Source organism: Callionymus lyra, chromosome 8, assembly GCF_982586985.1.
Source record: "Callionymus lyra chromosome 8, fCalLyr1.hap1.1, whole genome shotgun sequence".
In the NCBI taxonomy this organism is placed as follows: domain Eukaryota; kingdom Metazoa; phylum Chordata; class Actinopteri; order Syngnathiformes; family Callionymidae; genus Callionymus; species Callionymus lyra.
Window position 1 is genome coordinate 23,440,107 of NC_141825.1, and position 20,000 is coordinate 23,460,106.

General features: G+C 48.1%; 2 protein-coding genes across 7 annotated transcripts in view; one reads left to right on the forward strand and one right to left on the reverse strand.

Moving 5' to 3' along the window:
• The window catches only part of ndrg4 (NDRG family member 4), a 38,980-nt gene extending 36,569 nt beyond the window's left edge, over positions 1–2,411 (forward strand). For 4 of the 6 annotated variants that reach the window (XM_087798164.1, XM_087798165.1, XM_087798166.1 and 1 more), the window contains 5 exons: positions 1–36; positions 101–136; positions 212–263; positions 338–376; positions 2,164–2,411. The exon at positions 1–36 is cut by the window's left edge and continues 12 nt beyond it. In XM_087798164.1, coding sequence (XP_087654290.1) covers positions 1–36; positions 101–136; positions 212–263; positions 338–376; positions 2,164–2,318 — 318 coding nt within the window. In that variant the 3' untranslated portion in view covers positions 2,319–2,411. The remainder of the gene's footprint in view (positions 37–100; positions 137–211; positions 264–337; positions 377–2,163) is intronic. The other 2 variants (XM_087798167.1, XM_087798169.1) reach the window with 1 other exon arrangement.
• A 5,948-nt stretch (positions 2,412–8,359) lies between these two features.
• Positions 8,360–20,000, reverse strand: part of LOC148074295 (olfactomedin-4-like) — a 15,436-nt gene continuing 3,795 nt past the window's right edge. The window contains exons 3-7 of the mRNA XM_087798162.1: positions 14,269–14,487; positions 12,616–12,763; positions 10,614–10,838; positions 10,386–10,554; positions 8,360–8,981 (exon numbers count right to left, since the gene is read on the reverse strand). Of these exons, the coding sequence (XP_087654288.1) occupies positions 8,507–8,981; positions 10,386–10,554; positions 10,614–10,838; positions 12,616–12,763; positions 14,269–14,487 (1,236 nt within the window). The 3' untranslated portion in view covers positions 8,360–8,506. The remainder of the gene's footprint in view (positions 8,982–10,385; positions 10,555–10,613; positions 10,839–12,615; positions 12,764–14,268; positions 14,488–20,000) is intronic.

Consider the following 20,000-nt stretch of genomic DNA (forward strand, 5'->3'; position numbering starts at 1 on the left):
TCCAAACTGGACCCGACCAACACCACCTTCCTGAAGGTACGGCCCACACTTCAGGTAAATAAAGAGTGTATGTCCTGACTGATGTGTCGTCTCACCACAGATGGCCGACTCTGGCGGACTCCCCCAGCTGACCCAGGTACACCCCCCTCTCCCCTCTCACCCCCCCCCCCCCCCCTCTCAAAACACTGACTTCCAATGATTCTCTCGACAGCCGGGGAAACTGACCGAAGCCTTCAAGTACTTCCTGCAGGGCATGGGCTACAGTGAGTACGATTGAGCCGAAAGCAAGCGATGTTCAGGTGCATTAACGTTCCCTCTGTCTCCCTCGTTCTCTCAGTCGCGTATGTGAAGGATCGGAGGTTGAGTGGAGGGCCAGGTACTTCCTCCTCTCCCATTCACCTCTGACCTCCTCTGAATGGTTTTTGATTTCACTGTTAGCAACACGGCGGCCGCGGCCGTCAACTACTGGCTGTCCTTTCTGTTTCTGCTTGTTTTTTGATTCTGTGACCAAATGATTTTTCCTTGAGCGGAAAAACATGATTTTTGGACTCCTGCTGTCATCCCCCCCCCCCACCCCCCCACCATCATCGCATCTCCAGTATCCGTCATTGCATGTTGACCTTCCGCTGGCGTCGCCACTGTTAGCGCCTTGAACACATTAGGCGCCTCAGTACCGGTTCTGGAGCGAGGTTCAGAACAGAACAAGCTCAGGTATCGCTGCTGCCGTCAGAGCAACAGTGTAGGTCCAGAACATACGTCCCCTATTGATGACATCACTCCAAGTGGCTTCACTGTGAGATTTGTTTACCTTTCAAACAGTCATGATAGACCAGTTTTGGACTCGCCACATGGACTACAATGTGTCACTCCCCGGCTAACTGGACCTCCTTGACCACACGACTGTATGACTGGTCGATAGTCTTTGTCGTTCAAACCAGATTTTCCAGACTCACTACTGGTTGTGCTTACTGACCTTTAACACTAGTAATAGTCATTTTTACCAACATTACCAAGAGATACAGATGTAAAAAGAAGCGAAATTACTGAAAAAGAAAGTTAGTGTAACTAAGCTTTCTTCGTTGAGAGAAGATAAAGTGGACAACCGTTTATTTTCTGTTGTTTCTCAACTCGTGCAACAGCGAGAGCGCTGCCCTGCACATACATTTGCCCCAACATAATTCTTACAGAAGAGACACAGTCTGTTACATTAGTGTAACCGAGTGTATTCGTGTGGGAAACAACGAGGCTGGAACTTAGTTTGTAGCCGTGCAGCGCGCATGTCTTCTTTACTTTCGTCATGTGGAACACACCCCCCAACAACAACGAAACTCGATCTACTTCCTTTTCAACCTCTTCAAAATAAAACAACAGAAGTAAGGTAAAAAACTTTATTGATCAACAAACAAATTGTTTGTTATGAAAATAAACATTATGAAAGTAAATATTAACACAATGGCGAGTGCCTAGAAGTCCGTTACAGTATTATCAACCGACGTCTGTGTTCGATGAATTACAGAAGGTCATTCGCGGCGGAATTATTACATTACAAATCACAGACATGGCGCATTCACACGGGATTAAAACTCTGACATTCTCCGCAATTTTATCAAATTACCAGAGGTCCCCAGGTAATACTTATCCCGTGCGAATAGGGCTTAAGACTCCGCCAGACTTCGTTGTATTACTTTGCTATGCTCCGTCGCACCACAGGACTTAGGGTAGTCAGGAGCCTGCTGGGGTAATGCTACGAAGCTGAAGCGCGGCTATCAGTCAAGGCTAACAGTTATGCAGTAGAACAAAATGCGCTTCATAATCCAGTGCAACATATGTATTTAAATACACCCGTTGATTAATTTTGCGCCCTATGGTCCGAAAAATGACTTGCGAGCTTTACGTAATAATTGAAAGTCTAAAGAAGTTGGATTGCGCAGCGAGCCAGATCAGGTTGGCCAACACCCTGTATGCGGAACTCACTAAAATGACATCAGGAGCTAATTTTCCAATTCACCAACTTTTGGTTTGCTCCACCTGCTAATCTCTCACCGGCAGATGTTCCTTCATGAGCATGTTCTCCCCTCGAACCTTCTCGCTCGCCGACGCCACGACACTAAACGGTTGTTGTCCTCCCCACCCCCCACCTCCCCTTCTGCTCCCCTTCCTCAGTGCCCTCCGCCAGCATGACCCGCCTGGCGCGCTCCAGGACCGCCTCCCTGACCAGTGCCAGCTCCACGGAAGGGTCCCGCTCGCGGGCCTGCACCCACTCCGACAGCACCGAGGGGGTCGGCGCCGTCGCCCACACCATGGAGGTGTCCTGTTGAAGAGCGAAAGTGAAGAGGGGAGGAGGGAGGAAGGGGGGAGACGGAGAGACGACTCTCTCTCTACTCTCGCCCCCCAACCCTCCATCTGCCATGCCCTCCCCTCCTCCAGTGTAAAATACCACATGTATTGCTACTAACTCCCCCCGGACCCTCGTATATTCACCTTCAAGGCGCCCCAGTTACCCAGCACTTAAAGATCTAGACTTACTTCTAATAGTGTCTGACTTGTGTTTGCTAAGTGTCTCCTTGTTCTTTGGTCTCTCTTCCCCCCCCCTGTACCCTCTGTACCCCGTCCCTCGCCCCCCCTGTACCCCGACCCCGTCCCTCTCCCCCGTCCCTCCCCAAACAAAGGACAACAAACCACTGGGCAAAAATTGAAACACATGCTGCTGTCGTTGCTGTGATTAAGGATTCGTAAGGGGGTCCAGAGGGGGTGCCGTTCTCGTCCTGTTCGGGATGTTCTCTCAGAATCTCCAGCGTCCAGAATTGAACCAGCGGCACTGGAACACACTGCACGCTTCACTCGTAGAGCTATAGATCATAGATATTTAAGGCGCTTAGCTAAGGAGCTAATTTTGAAGCTAAACTTTTTGTTAATGTAAACCATCGTATCGTCAGCGTATGCCAGTACTTTTGTGGTCATGAGGGAGTTGCCAGTTCCTCTGTTCTTCGCTGCCTGGAGCTCGATGTTCATCGCATGCATGGATGTTAGGTTTTGGTCTGGACCTCGTCTTCGTTTCCTTCCGTGGGCTTGTTTATCTGCACGATTGTGATCCAAGAATTGTTTCATGACCCCGATAGTGAACCACCTTCGAGGTCCACCACAACCACTTCTTCTTTCTTAAAGCAGACGTTGGTGAGCAACTGAAAAACAGTATTTGACATCATTTGACGCACCAGTTAGACCTTCACTGAGGGCCATAATGACCGCGGGGGGCTGAACATCTGTTGCACAAGGTCACTTCCTTGTGTTGCCCTGAAGAAGCTCACTAGCGTGGGACGTCGTCGAAAGCTTTAAATGTTTTTTGGCTCTGATTCCATAACCGTAGGCTAATCCTTGTGAATGCATGCAAAGTGTAGCGTAGTCCGGCCTAGCAAGACCGCCTTAGCGTCTTCACTAGCGCCTCCTCACAGAGAGACCGTGGTTCAGGTTCGGCGCCAGGATCGACTTCTCGTGGTCTCTAAATGCGACAATCAAGCTCTGATCCAAAACCAAACCAGACCAGAGGGGTCGAGGCAGGACCCGGGTTTTGCTCTCTTGTGTCGGCTCAACTCCCTCACTTCATCCAGCCCTTCTTCAGTCGATGTACCAAAGCTAAACACACACACACACACACACACATACACACACAGACACACACTCGAAACCGCGTGGGCTGGTTGATGCAAGGGACCAAAGTGCGTAGATCATCATTGTGTTTCATTGTGTGTTGATACATGAGTGTTGTTAGAACGTTAGCCCGTCCGCTGCTGCTGCCTCAATTCTGGACTATTCTGGCGCCCCCTTGTGTCGGAAAAACGTCTCACCTCTTCAAAAATTGCTTTTACTTTTCAAAACGTTGTCGTGACCCTGGTCAGCCTGTAGGGGTCCGGGCTTTTTTGGAGCCATTTGGGCGCCAAGCTCAGAATGTAGGGAAACCCCCAAAACACCCTAAAAGAAATACAAAACCCCTTCCCCTAAAAAATATGCGGTGCCCGGACTCCCTCAGGCCGACACCACCCACCCTGAAGGGCTATCAGCTTTTTAAAAAAAAAATAATTTCGGGTTTTTAGGCACCAGGGGGCGCCACCGAGATCAATACTTTGATTCTTGACAACTGGACTTCGGATTGTTTCTGTTAGAACTAAATTCAGTTTTGAAGGGGCAACGTCAGGACCTGGGACTGTGGGGGAGGGGCCGACGAAAGAAGAGGATAAATATTAAAAGAAAAAACATACATTAAAAAATCTATATAATAAAATTATGAGATTTCCTGGGACGTGCCGACACAGTCCAGGTCCAGACGTGCCACGAACAAACGTGGGTCTACGGTTGGACTTTTCTTTCCACCCAAACCACTTTGGGGGCTCCTGAATGTATCGTCCCTCTCCTGAAGTGCTGTATCGTTGACCTGCAACAACACCCCCCCCCCCCCCACTCTAGTTTGCACATGTGTCTCCGAGGTGGAGGTGTGTCCCCGAAACCTCGTTGCAACATATTTTACTGCCTCCTAACCCTACATCTGATGACCCCCTGCCCCCCTGGTCCCCCCCCCCCCCCCTGACTGCCATGACGGTTTGTATTTGAGCAATAAGTTGTTTTTATTTCTCTTGAGGTTCCATATTGTGAGTTTTCACCGACGAGCTTCTCGTGTTCACTCTAGACGTGCAGATGTAAAGTTCCTTCCGTCTGTTGTACCGGTGACTAATAAAGACTTCGTGTTGCAGCAGCGTCTGCTTCTTGAGCCGCGACCGCATCAAAATATTACATATATATTATAACGCTCAGAGCATCAGAATATTACATATATATTATAACGCTCAGAGCATCAGAATATTACATATATATTATAACGCTCAGAGCATCAAAATATTACATATATATTATAACGCTCAGAGCATCAGAATATTACGTATATATTATAACGCTCAGAGCATCAGAATATTACATACTGTATATATTATAAAGCTCAGTCCATCAGAATATTACATAAACTGTATATTATAACGCTCAGACCATCAGAATATTACATATATATTATAACGCTCAGACCTTCAGGATATTACATATATATTATAAAGCTCAGAGCATCAGAATATTACATATATATTATAACGCTGAGAGCATCAGAATATTACATATATATTATAAAGCTCAGAGCATCAGAGTATTACATATATATTATAACGCTCAGAGCGTCAGAATATTACATACTGTATATATTATAAAGCTCAGTCCATCAGAATATTACATAAACTGTATATTATAACGCTCAGACCATCAGAATATTACATATATATTATAAAGCTCAGAGCATCAGAATATTACATATATATTATAAAGCTCAGAGCATCAGAATATTACATATATTTTATAACCCTCGGACCATCAGAATATTACATATATATTATAACGCTCGGACCATCAGAATATTACATATACATTATAAAGCTCAGAGCATCAGAATATTACATATATATTATAACGCTCAGAGCATCAGAATATTACATATATATTATAAAGCTCAGAGCATCAGAATATTACATATATATTATAACGCTCAGAGCATCAGAATATTACATATATATTATAACGCTCAGAGCATCAGAATATTACATATATATTATAACGCTCAGAGCATCAGAATATTACATATATATTATAACGCTCAGAGCATCAGAATATTACATATATATTATAACACTCAGAGCATCAGAATATTACATATACATTATAAAGCTCAGAGCATCAGAATATTATATATATATTATAACGCTCAGAGCATCAGAATATTACATATATATTATAAAGCTCAGAGCATCAGAATATTACATATATATTATAAAGCTCAGAGCATCAGAATATTACATATATATTATAAAGCTCAGAACATCAGAATATTACATATATATTATAAAGCTCAGAGCATCAGAATATTACATATATATTATAACGCTCAGACCATCAGAATATTACATATATATTATAAAGCTCAGAGCATCAGAATATTACATATATATTATAAAGCTCAGAACATCAGAATATTACATATATATTATAACGCTCAGAGCATCAGAATATTACATATATATTATAAAGCTCTGAACATCAGAATATTACATATATATTATAATGCTCAGAACATCAGAATATTACATATATATTATAAAGCTCAGTCCATCAGAATATTACATATATATTATAAAGCTCAGAGGATCAGAGTATAAAATATATATTATAACAAGATTGAACGATCAGATTCAACGTCTCAGATGTTGACAGAGAACTGGAGGCACTTTTGTATGTTTTTGTATTGAATTTAAACACATATGAGTTAAAAAATATATTGGATTTAGAATATTTATTTTTTGAATTATTGGAATCAGAATATCAAACACCTTGTGTTAAATTCATTTTATAAATATTTAATTTAAAAAATATACAATAAAAACGAACATATTTAATATTTAATATATATAAAGTATATTTAATTCAATTATTTAAATATATGTTTTAATTAATTACATTACATTTATTGTATTTAAATGCTGTTGTAAGTTTTTTTCAATGATTAAAGTTTCAGTATTAACTATCAAATACTGTGATGGCACTGATATATACTTCCATAGGGAATCTACCCGGCGACAGATCCGTTCTTGTGATGAGAAACTACAACTACGTGTTGTTCATCCTACGAACACTTTGTTAAAATCTATATTGAAGTTTTTTCAAACTGACGCAAAAGTTTTATCAAACATTTCATAACATTGTGAGACTATTTTTATTTTCGCTCTTTTATTTCACGACTTTAAATGACTTTTATCTTTTTTATTTGTGAACCTAAATCTCATTTGTGTATTTACATGAATCCAGCGAAACGATGAGTTTAACAATAGAATTTATTGTGATACTGTAGGAATATATATGTGTATTGTTGAGTACTTGACTCTGGTGTTGTGATACTGTAGTAACAAGTATATATGTGTAGTATTGTCCAGTACTTGACTCTGGTGTTGTGATAGTGTAGTAACAAGTATATATGTGTAGTATTGTCGAGTACTTGACTCTGGTGTTGTGATACTGTAGTAACAAGTATATATGTGTAGTATTGTCCAGTACTTGACTCTGGTGTTGTGATAGTGTAGTAACAAGTATATATGTGTAGTATTGTCCAGTAATTGACTCTGGTGTTGTGATACTGTTGTAACAAGTATATATGTGTAGTATTGTTGAGTACTTGACTCTGGTTTTGTGATACTGTAGTAACAAGTATAAATGTGTAGTATTGTCGAGTACTTGACTCTGGTGTTGTGGTAGTGTGGTAACAAGTATATATGTGTAGTATTGTCCAGTACTTGACTCTGGTGTTGTGATAGTGTAGTAACAAGTATATATGTGTAGTATTGTCCAGTACTTGACTCTGGTGTTGTGATACTGTAGTAACAAGTATAAATGTGTAGTATTGTCGAGTACTTGACTCTGGTGTTGTGGTAGTGTGGTAACAAGAATATATGTGTAGTATTGTCCAGTACTTGACTCTGGTGTTTTGGTAGTGTAGTAACAAGTATATATGTGTAGTATTGTCCAGTACTTGACTCTGGTGTTGTGATACTGTTGTAACAAGTATATATGTGTAGTATTGTTGAGTACTTTACTCTGGTGTTGTGATAGTGTACTAACAATAATATATGTGTAGTATTGTTGAGTACTTGACTCTGGTGTTGTGATACTGTAGTACCAAGTATAAATGTGTAGTATTGTCGAGTACTTGACTCTGGTGTTGTGGTAGTGTGGTAACAAGTATATATGTGTAGTATTGTCGAGTACTTGACTCTGGTGTTTTGGTAGTGTAGTAACAAGTATATATGTGTAGTATTGTCGAGTACTTGACTCTGGTTTTGTGGTAGTGTGGTAACAAGTATATATGTGTAGTATTGTCCAGTACTTGACTCTGGTGTTTTGGTAGTGTAGTAACAAGTATATATGTGTAGTATTGTCCAGTACTTGACTCTGGTGTTTTGCTAGTGTAGTAACAAGTATATATGTGTAGTATTGTCCAGTACTTGACTCTGGTGTTGTAGTATTTACAGACCACATGACTCTTGACGAAGTTGTAACTGCTTTCATTTGTTTTCAAACCAAAATATGTCCAAACCTCAGCTTTAAAATCTGCTGGAGTCACTGTATCCTCTCGTCCTCAGTCATCGCCCGGATTTCGCAGGATTTCTTCGTTCTTTAGGCTGCGGAGGACAAAATGACTGCTGCCATCTAGTGGCTGGATGTTTAATTGCAACACAAACATGAAAGCCTGAATATTTACATGTGAATTGACAATAAAAAATATATTTTACTTTAGACTTTATTCAAATATAAACCATGACAGAAACATGAGAAAACATTATTAAAGCCAAACAACTGTGAGTATGGATTCATTATTGTTGAAATTATATTTAAATGTATTGATTTTCGAACATCTCGGCGCCTCGTCTCAGTACCAGCTGTAGGCGTCGAGGTCGACCATCCCGTCGCTCTCGAACAGAACCCTGTAGGCGACCATGTTGGCGTCGCAGTAGGCGTACAGCGTGCGGTCCACGGGACTGTAGTTGAGGGAGTTGATGTTGGTGGACGTCTTCTGGATGAAGATGCCGACGTCGAACGTCTCCACGCCGGTGCTGGTGTCCAGCGAGTAGAAGATCTCCTCCGTGGCCTTGTCCACGAAGCGCGTGGCGTAGAGGACGCCGCACGCCACGAAGGTGTTGGTCACGCTCTGCTTGTAGACCGAGGTGACCCAGGTGCGGCCCAGGACGGGCGGGTCGCTCGCCTCCACCCTGGACAGGACGATGTTGCCGAAGTGCTGCGTGGACGTGTAGACCACCCAGACCCCCGACTCGTCCGTGGACAGATCCAGGTCCGTGTAGGTGTAGCACTCCTCCAGGTGACAGAAGTTTCCTTTGGAGTTGAACCTGCAGGAGAACGACTCACAACATCACACACAGAACAACACACACACTCACAGACACATGTAAAGAAACAGACATACACACAGACATAGAGACACACAGAAAGAAATACACACACAGTGACACACACACACACGCACACAGAGACACACACACACACAGCGACACACACACACGTACACACACACAGAGACACACACACACACACAGACACATATAAAGAAACAGACATACACACAGACATAGAGACACACACACAGACGGAGAAACACACACATACACACGCACACACACAAATGGAGAAACACACACAGAGACACAAACACACAAACAGAGACACAAACACACAGACGCATAGGCACACAGAGACACACACAAACAGAGACACACAGACACACACAGAGACACACACACACACACGTACACACACACACACACACAGACACACACACACACAGACACACACACACACACACAGACACACGCACACAGAGACACACACACACACACACAGCGACACACACACACAGACACACACACAGAGAAACATACACACACACAGAGAAACATACACACACACAGAGACACACACACACACAGAGACGCAGCACAGAGACACACATACAGAGACACAGAAAGACACAAAGGCCCACAGAGACACGCACACACAGACATACAGTGAGACACACACACACACACAGAGACACATTGGCACACAGAGACACACACACGCACACGCACACAGACACGCACACACACATAAGCACACAGAGACACAGACATAGAGAAACACACACAAAGACACATAGGCACACAGAGACACACACAAACAAACAGAGACACACATACACACAGAGACACACACGCAGACGGAGAAACACACACATACACAGAAACACACACATACACACGCACACACACAAATGGAGAAACACACACAAACAGAGACACACAGACACACACAGAGACACACACACACACACACCCACACACACGTACACACACACACACACAGACACACACACAGAGCCACACACACACACACACACACACACACACCCACACAGACACACACACACAGACACACACACACAGAAACACACACACAGAGCCACACACACACAGAAACACACACACACACACACACACACACACACACACACAGACACACACACACAGAAACACACACACACACACAGACACACACACACAGAAACACACACACACAGAGCCACACACACACAGAAACACACACACACAGAGCCACACACACACAGAAACACACACACACACACACAGACAGACAGACAGACAGACAGACAGACACACACACAGAAACACACACACAGAAACACACACACACACAGAGCCACACACACACAGACACACACACACACGGACACACACCTGGTGCCCTCCGGCAGCTGGACCGTAGAGATCTCTCTGGTTGCGAGTTTGAATCTGCAGACCGAGGGCTGGTTGTAACAGTTGTAATAAAGCGACCCGGCGAACAGAACCACGTTCGAACCCTGGATGGTGTTGGTGGTCGGGTTGGAGGCGTGGATCTGGACGTTCCCTGCAGAAGGTGGCGGAGGTCAGGGGTCAGAGGTCAGGGGTCAGAGGAGAGTCGCTCACCAGGGATGCTGACCCCGACCATCAGGGAGCTCAGGCTGGTGTAGCGCCGCACGTAGTTGGCGTATCTGTTGGAGGTGAGCGGGACCAGCCAGTACCAGCCCTCCTGACCCGGCTCCGGGCGCGGGTCTCGGCCCCAGGCCCCCAGCTTGTAGGCCCCGGGGTACTCGCCCGCCGTGTTGATCCGAGCGCCGGAGACGTTGAGGAAGCGTCCGTGAGGACAAGTGACTGAGAGAAGAGTTGAAGGTTCAACACTTTCATTTTCACGTTCGTTCATTTCACTCGTTGACTCACAAATATGACATCAACACTTCTCACCTTTGTGTCGTGTTGTCATCGTTTGACTGATTGTGTTTCTTTTATTCTTTCAAATATGTTTTTATTCGTGTCTGAATAATTCTTTGTTACACACTTTTACTCACATAATGATCCCGTTTATCTCATATACACACACACACACATACACACACACACGCAGACACACACAGACACCCCCCCCCCACACACACACACACACACAAACATACAGGCACAAACATTCAGACATGCACACAAACATACATAAAGACAAACACCTTCACACACATATATAAACACACATACTGACATACACACACTTTCACACACACACACACAAATATATACACACATATACACACACATACACACAAACACACAGGCACACACATACAGACATAAAGGCACAAACATTCACGCACACATATATACACACATGCACACACACACACACACACATACACACACACACACACACACGCACACGCACACGCACACGCACACGCACACGCACACGCACACAAACATGAAGGCACAAACATTCACACACACACATGTGTCTCTCATGACAGGAGTCACAGGTGTGTGTCGTGACTCACAGGTGTGTGTCATGATAGGAGTCACAGGTGTGTGTCATGACAGGACTCACAGGTGTGTGTCGTGACAGCAGTCACAGGTGTGTGTCGTGACAGCAGTCACAGGTGTGTGTCGTGACAGCAGTCACAGGTGTGTGTCGTGACAGGACTCACAGGTGTGTGTCGTGACAGCAGTCACAGGTGTGTGTCGTGACAGGACTCACAGGTGTGTGTCGTGACAGGACTCACAGGTGTGTGTCGTGACAGGACTCACAGGTGTGTGTCGTGACAGGACTCACAGGTGTGTGTTGTGACAGGAGTCACAGGTGTGTGTCATGACAGGAGTCACAGGTGTGTGTCATGACAGGACTCACAGGTGTGTGTCGTGACAGGACTCACAGGTGTGTGTCGTGACAGGACTCACAGGTGTGTGTCGTGACAGGACTCACAGGTGTGTGTTGTGACAGGAGTCACAGGTGTGTGTCATGACAGGAGTCACAGGTGTGTGTCGGGACAGGACTCACAGGTGTGTGTCGTGACAGGACTCACAGGTGTGTGTCGTGACAGGACTCACAGGTGTGTGTTGTGACAGGAGTCACAGGTGTGTGTCATGACAGGAGTCACAGGTGTGTGTCGTGACAGGACTCACAGGTGTGTGTCGTGACAGCAGTCACAGGTGTGTGTCGTGACAGGAGTCACAGGTGTGTGTCGTGACAGCAGTCACAGGTGTGTGTCGTGACAGGAGTCACAGGTGTGTGTCGTGACAAGAGTCACAGGTGTGTGTCGTGACAAGAGTCACAGGTGTGTGTCGTGACAGCAGTCACAGGTGTGTGTCGTGACAGGAGTCACAGGTGTGTGTCGTGACAAGAGTCACAGGTGTGTGTCGTGACAGGACTCACAGGTGTGTGTCGTGACAAGAGTCACAGGTGTGTGTCGTGACAGGACTCACAGGTGTGTGTCGTGACAAGAGTCACAGGTGTGTGTCGTGACAGCAGTCACAGGTGTGTTACCTGCAGCAGTCACAGGTGTGTGTCGTGACAGCAGTCACAGGTGTGTTACCTGCAGCAGTCACAGGTGTGTGTCGTGACAGCAGTCACAGGTGTGTGTCGTGACAGCAGTCACAGGTGTGTTACCTGCAGCAGGTGAGGGGGAGGGAGGTTGATGTTGTTCTCTGCACTGATCCAAGTCTCTCTTCAGCCTCTTGTTGTCCATCTGTCGACTCACTAGACCCAGAGAGTCGAACTGTTCCAGACCTTTGAGTCCATTAGTGAGAACCTGCAGCTGAGAGTATTAAGAGATGATGATTATTATTGTTGTTATTATTATTGTTTTTATTATTATTATTATTATTGTTATTATTATTATTATTATTATTATTATTATTATTGTTATTATTATTATTATTGTTGTTATTATTATTATTTTTGTTATTATTATTATTATTGTTGTTATTATTATTATTATTGTTATTATTATTATTATTGTTGTTATTATTATTATTGTTTTTATTATTATTATTATTATTATTATTGTTGTTGTTATTATTATTATTGTTGTTATTATTATTGTTATTGTTGTTATTATTTGTATTATTGTTATTATTACTATTATTGTTATTATTGTTATTATTATTGTTATTACTATTGTTATTGTTATTATTATTGTTGTCATTGTTGTTGTTGTTATTATTATTATTGTTGTTATTATTGTTGTTGTTGTTATTATTATTGCTATTATTGTTATTATTTGTATTATTGTTATTATTACTATTATTGTTATTATTGTTGTTATTATTATTGTTATTACTATTTTTATTGTTATTATTATTGTTGTCGTTGTTGTTGTTATTATTATTATTAATAAGATTATTATTATTATTTGTATTATTATTGTTGTTATTATTATTGTTATTGCTGCTATTATTGCTATTATTTTTATTATTGTTATTATTAATATTATTGTTATTATTATTGTTATTATAATTGTTAATACTGTTGTTATTGTTATTATTGTTATTATTATTTGTGTCATTGTTATTAGTGTTATTATTATTTTTGTCGTTGTTGTTGTTGTTATTATTAATACGATTATTATTATTATTTTTTATTATTATTATTGTTGTTGTTGTTGTTGTTGTTGTTATTATTATTAATACGATTATTATTATTATTATTATTGTTATTATTGTTATTATTACTATTATTCATATTGTCATTATTATTATTATTGTTATTGTTATTATTATTATTATTATTATTATCATTATCATTATTATCATTATCATTATTATTATCGTAATTATTATTATTATTAGAATTATCATCATCATTATTATTATCATGATCATTATTATTGTTATTATTATTATTATTATCATTGTTATTATGTTTATTATTGTTATTATTATTATCATTATTTTAAAAAGATTTTCAATCAAATATAGGAAACTTCCATCCAAACAATATTTTCAATTTTCAAAGGGTTTGAACACTTTATTTTTATTGAAACCGTATTTTGTCTTTTAATTTTTAAATGTAAAACTAGCTTTAATTAAAAACAAGAATTCCCTCTTGTTTGATTGAAACACATTCTTTCTTTTACATTTTTGTTTTTTTATTAAAGCACCTTTTTTTCTAATAATAAAGAAATAAAACTTCAAATGCGAGATTTTCTTGATACATAATAAAGTGACAAAAGTTTGATCATTTTTTAACATCCACATCTCGCCTTTGACCTTTAACCTCCACCGCTACAAGTAGAGCTACTACGTCACACTTGAACTCTACCTCTTCCCTGGTCTCGTCCGCGAGGCGCTGGCTCCCCCTGGTGGTGACGTTGAGCTTCTGCAGCATTTGCTGGATCTCCAGCAGCTCGTTCTCCACCACCTTCAGGCTCAGAGCTCCCACCAGGTCTCCGTCGTCCTCCTTCTCCAGCAGGTCCACATCCTCCAGCAGCTGCGGCAGGCGGTGCTCCAGGCCCAGCAGGAGACGCTCCAGGTCCAGGGTCTGAGACCAACAAAAGCAGTTGAGACTGGCAGGTGAGGAGCTTTGGTGAGGAGCTCGGGTGAGGAGCTCGGGTGAGGAGGTCGGGTGAGAAGGTCGGGTGAGGAGCTTTGGTGAGAAGGTCGGGTGAGGAGCTTTGGTGAGGAGCTCGAGTGAGAAGGTCGGGTGAGGAGCTTTGGTGAGGAACTCGGGTGAGAAGGTCGGGTGAGGAGCTCGGGTGAGGAGCTCGGGTGAGAAGGTCGGGTGAGGAGCTTTGGTGAGAAGGTCGGGTGAGGAGCTTTGGTGAGGAGCTCGGGTGAGAAGGTCGGGTGAGGAGCTCGGGTGAGGAGCTCGGGTGAGAAGGTCGGGTGAGGAGCTCGGGTGAGGAGCTCGGGTGAGGAGCTCGGGTGAGGAGCTCGGGTGAGGAGGTCGTGTGAGGAGCTCGGGTGAGAAGGTCGGGTGAGGAGCGCGAGTGAGGAGCTCGGGTGAGGAGCTCGGGTGAGAAGGTTGGGTGAGGAGCTCGGGTGAGGAACGCGAGTGAGGAGCGTGGGTGAGGAGCTCAGGTGAGAAGGTCGGGTAAGGACCTCGGGTGAGGAGGTCGGGTGAGGAGTTCGGGTGAGGAGCTCGGGTAAGAAGGTCGGGTAAGGACCTCGGGTGAGGAGCTCGGGTGAGGAGCTCGGGTGAGGAGCGCGAGTGAGGAGCGTGGGTGAGGAGCTCAGGTGAGAAGGTCGGGTAAGGACCTCGGGTGAGGAGGTCGGGTGAGGAGCTCGGGTGAGGAGCTCGGGTGAGAAGGTTGGGTGAGGAGCTCGGGTGAGGAGGTCGGGTGAGGAGCTCGGGTGAGGAGCTCGGGTGAGAAGGTTGGGTGAGGAGCTCGGGTGAGAAGGTCGGGTAAGGACCTCGGGTGAGGAGCGCGAGTGAGGATCGTGGGTGAGAAGCTCAGGTGAGAAGGTCGGGTGAGGAGCGCGAGTGAGGAGCTCGGGTGAGGAGCTCGGGTGAGAAGGTTGGGTGAGGAGCTCGGGTGAGAAGGTCGGGTAAGGACCTCGGGTGAGGAGCGCGAGTGAGGTGCGTGGGTGAGGAGCTCAGGTGAGAAGGTCGGGTAAGGACCTCGGGTGAGGAGGTCGGGTGAGGAGTTCGGGTGAGGAGCTCGGGTAAGAAGGTCGGGTAAGGACCTCGGGTGAGGAGCTCGGGTGAGGAGCTCGGGTGAGGAGCGCGAGTGAGGAGCGTGGGTGAGGAGCTCAGGTGAGAAGGTCGGGTAAGGACCTCGGGTGAGGAGGTCGGGTGAGGAGCTCGGGTGAGGAGCTCGGGTGAGAAGGTTGGGTGAGGAGCTCGGGTGAGGAGGTCGGGTGAGGAGCTCGGGTGAGGAGCTCGGGTGAGAAGGTTGGGTGAGGAGCTCGGGTGAGAAGGTCGGGTAAGGACCTCGGGTGAGGAGCGCGAGTGAGGATCGTGGGTGAGAAGCTCAGGTGAGAAGGTCGGGTAAGGAGATCGGGTGAGGAGCTCGTGTGAGGAGCTCAGGTGAGGAGGTCGGGTGAGGAGCTTGGGTGAGAAGGTCGGGTGAGGAGCTCGGGTGAGGAGGTCGGGTGAGGAGCTCGGGTGAGGAGCTTGGGTGAGGAGCTCGGGTGAGAAGGTCGGGTGAGGAGGTCGGGTGAGGAGCTCGGGTGAGGAGCTTGGGTGAGGAGCTTGGGTGAGAAGGTCGGGTGAGGAGCTCGGGTGAGGAGGTCGGGTGAGGAGCTCGGGTGAGGAGCTTGGGTGAGAAGGTCGGGTGAGGAGCTTGGGTGAGAAGGTCGGGTGAGGAGCTCGGGTGAGGAGCTCGGGTGAGGAGCTTGGGTTAGAAGGTCGGGTGAGGAGCTCGGGTGAGGAGGTCGGGTGAGGAGCTCGGGTGAGGAGCTTGGGTGAGGAGCTTGGGTGAGAAGGTCGGGTGAGGAGCTCGGGTGAGGAGCTCGGGTGAGAAGGTCGGGTAAGGACCTCGGGTGAGGAGCGCGAGTGAGGATCGTGGGTGAGAAGCTCAGGTGAGAAGGTCGGGTAAGGAGATCGGGTGAGGAGCTCGTGTGAGGAGCTCAGGTGAGGAGGTCGGGTGAGGAGCTTTGGTGAGGAGCTTTGGTGAGAAGGTCGGGTGAGGAGCTCGGGTGAGGAGCTCGGGTGAGAAGGTCGGGTGAGGAGCTTTGGTGAGAAGGTCGGGTGAGGAGCTTTGTTGAGGAGCTTTGGTGAGGAGCTCGGGTGAGAAGGTCGGGTGAGGAGCTCGGGTGAGGAGCTCGGGTGAGAAGGTCGGGTGAGGAGCTCGGGTGAGGAGCTTGGGTGAGAAGGTCGGGGGAGGAGCTTGGGTGAGAAGGTCGGGTGAGAAGGTTGGGTGAGGAGCTCGGGTGAGGAGCTCGGGTGAGGAGCTCGGGTGAGGAGCTCGGGTGAGAAGGTCGGGTGAGGAGCTCGGGTGAGGAGGTCGTGTGAGGAGCTCGGGTGAGAAGGTCGGGTAAGGACCTCGGGTGAGGAGCGCGAGTGAGGAGCTCGGGTGAGAAGGTCGGGTAAGGACCTCGGGTGAGGAGCTCGTGTGAGGAGCTCAGGTGAGGAGGTCGGGTGAGGAGCTTGGGTGAGAAGGTCGGGTGAGGAGCTCGGGTGAGGAGGTCGGGTGAGGAGCTCGGGTGAGGAGCTCGGGTGAGGAGCTTGGGTGAGAAGGTCGGGTGAGGAGGTCGGGTGAGGAGCTCGGGTGAGGAGCTCGGGTGAGGAGCTTGGGTGAGGAGCTTGGGTGAGAAGGTCGGATGAGGAGCTTGGGTGAGGAGGTCGGGTGAGGAGCTCGGGTGAGGAGCTTGGGTGAGAAGGTCGGGTGAGGAGCTCGGGTGAGAAGGTCGGGTGAGGAGCTCGGGTGAGGAGCTTGGGTGAGGAGCTCGGGTGAGGAGCTTGGGTGAGAAGGTCGGGTGAGGAGCTCGGGTGAGGAGCTCGGGTGAGGAGCTCGGGTGAGGAGCTTGGGTGAGGAGCTTGGGTGAGAAGGTCGGGTGAGGAGCTTGGGTGAGGAGGTCGGGTGAGAAGGTCGGGTGAGGAGCTTTGGTGAGGAGCTTTGGTGAGGAGCTTTGGTGAGGAGCTTTGGTGAGGAGCTCGAGTGAGAAGGTCGGGTGAGGAGCTTTGGTGAGGAGCTCGGGTGAGAAGGTCGGGTGAGGAGGTCGGGTGAGGAGCTCGGGTGAGAAGGTCGGGTGAGGAGGTCGGGTGAGGAGCTCGGGTGAGGAGCTCGGGTGAGGAGCTTGGGTGAGGAGCTTGGGTGAGAAGGTCGGGTGAGGAGCTCGGGTGAGGAGGTCGGGTGAGGAGCTCGGGTGAGGAGTTTGGGTGAGAAGGTCGGGTGAGGAGCTTGGGTGAGAAGGTCGGGTGAGGAGCTCGGTGAGGAGCTCGGGTGAGGAGCTCGGGTGAGGAGCTTGGGTGAGAAGGTCGGGTGAGGAGCTCGGGTGAGGAGGTCGGGTGAGGAGCTCGGGTGAGGAGCTTGGGTGAGGAGCTTGGGTGAGAAGGTCGGGTGAGGAGCTCGGGTGAGGAGCTCGGGTGAGGAGCTCGGGTGAGGAGCTTGGGTGAGAAGGTCGGGTGAGGAGCTCGGGTGAGGAGGTCGGGTGAGAAGGTCGGGTGAGGAGCTTTGGTGAGGAGCTTTGGTGAGGAGCTTTGGTGAGGAGCTTTGGTGAGAAGGTCGGGTGAGGAGCTTTGGTGAGGAGCTTTGGTGAGGAGCTCGAGTGAGAAGGTCGGGTGAGGAGCTTTGGTGAGGAGCTCGGGTGAGAAGGTCGGGTGAGGAGCTCGGGTGAGGAGCTCGGGTGAGAAGGTCGGGTGAGGAGCTTTGGTGAGAAGGTCGGGTGAGGAGCTTTGGTGAGGAGCTTTGGTGAGGAGCTCGGGTGAGAAGGTCGGGTGAGGAGCTCGGGTGAGGAGCTCGGGTGAGAAGGTCGGGTGAGGAGCTCGGGTGAGGAGGTCGTGTGAGGAGCTCGGGTAAGGACCTCGGGTGAGGAGCGCGAGTGAGGAGCTCGGGTGAGGAGCTCGGGTGAGGAGCTCGGGTGAGAAGGTCGGGTAAGGACCTCGGGTGAGGATCTCGTGTGAGGAGCTCAGGTGAGGAGGTCGGGTGAGGAGCTTGGGTGAGAAGGTCGGGTGAGGAGCTCGGGTGAGGAGGTCGGGTGAGGAGCTCGGGTGAGGAGCTTGGGTGAGAAGGTCGGGTGAGGAGGTCGGGTGAGGAGCTCGGGTGAGGAGCTCGGGTGAGGAGGTCGGGTGAGGAGCTCGGGTGAGGAGCTCGGGTGAGGAGCTTGGGTGAGAAGGTCGGGTGAGGAGCTCGGGTGAGGAGGTCGGGTGAGGAGCTCGGGTGAGGAGCTTGGGTGAGAAGGTCGGGTGAGGAGCTTGGGTGAGAAGGTCGGGTGAGGAGCTTGGGTGAGAAGGTCGGGTGAGGAGCTCGGGTGAGGAGGTTGGGTGAGGAGCTCGGGTGAGGAGCTTGGGTGAGAAGGTTGGGTGAGGAGCTCGGGTGAGGAGCTCGGGTGAGGAGCTCGGGTGAGGAGCTCGGGTGAGAAGGTCGGGTGAGGAGCTCGGGTGAGGAGGTCGGGTGAGAAGGTCGGGTGAGGAGCTTTGGTGAGGAGCTTTGGTGAGGAGCTTTGGTGAGGAGCTTTGGTGAGAAGGTCGGGTGAGGAGCTTTGGTGAGGAGCTTTGGTGAGGAGCTCGAGTGAGAAGGTCGGGTGAGGAGCTTTGGTGAGGAGCTCGGGTGAGAAGGTCGGGTGAGGAGCTTGGGTGAGGAGCTCGGGTGAGAAGGTCGGGTGAGGAGCTCGGGTGAGGAGCTCGGGTGAGAAGGTCGGGTGAGGAGCTCGGGTGAGGAGCTCGGGTGAGGAGCTCGGGTGAGAAGGTCGGGTGAGGAGCTCGGGTGAGGAGGTCGTGTGAGGAGCTCGGGTAAGGACCTCGGGTGAGGAGCGCGAGTGAGGAGCTCGGGTGAGGAGCTCGGGTGAGGAGCTCGGGTGAGGAGCTCGGGTGAGGAGCTCGGGTGAGAAGGTCGGGTAAGGACCTCGGGTGAGGAGCTCGTGTGAGGAGCTCAGGTGAGGAGCTCGGGTGAGGAGCTCGGGTGAGGAGCTCGGGTGAGGAGCTCGGGTGAGAAGGTCGGGTAAGGACCTCGGGTGAGGAGCTCGGGTGAGGAGCTTGGGTGAGAAGGTCGGGTGAGGAGGTCGGGTGAGGAGCTCGGGTGAGGAGCTCGGGTGAGGAGCTTGGGTGAGAAGGTCGGGTGAGGAGCTCGGGTGAGGAGGTCGGGTGAGGAGCTCGGGTGAGGAGCTTGGGTGAGAAGGTCGGGTGAGGAGCTTGGGTGAGAAGGTCGGGTGAGGAGCTCGGGTGAGGAGCTCGGGTGAGGAGTTCGGGTGAGGAGCTTGGGTGAGAAGGTCGGGTGAGGAGCTCGGGTGAGGAGGTCGGGTGAGGAGCTCGGGTGAGGAGCTTGGGTGAGAAGGTCGGGTGAGGAGCTCGGGTGAGGAGCTCGGGTGAGGAGCTCGGGTGAGGAGCTTGGGTGAGAAGGTCGGGTGAGGAGCTCGGGTGAGGAGGTCGGGTGAGAAGGTCGGGTGAGGAGC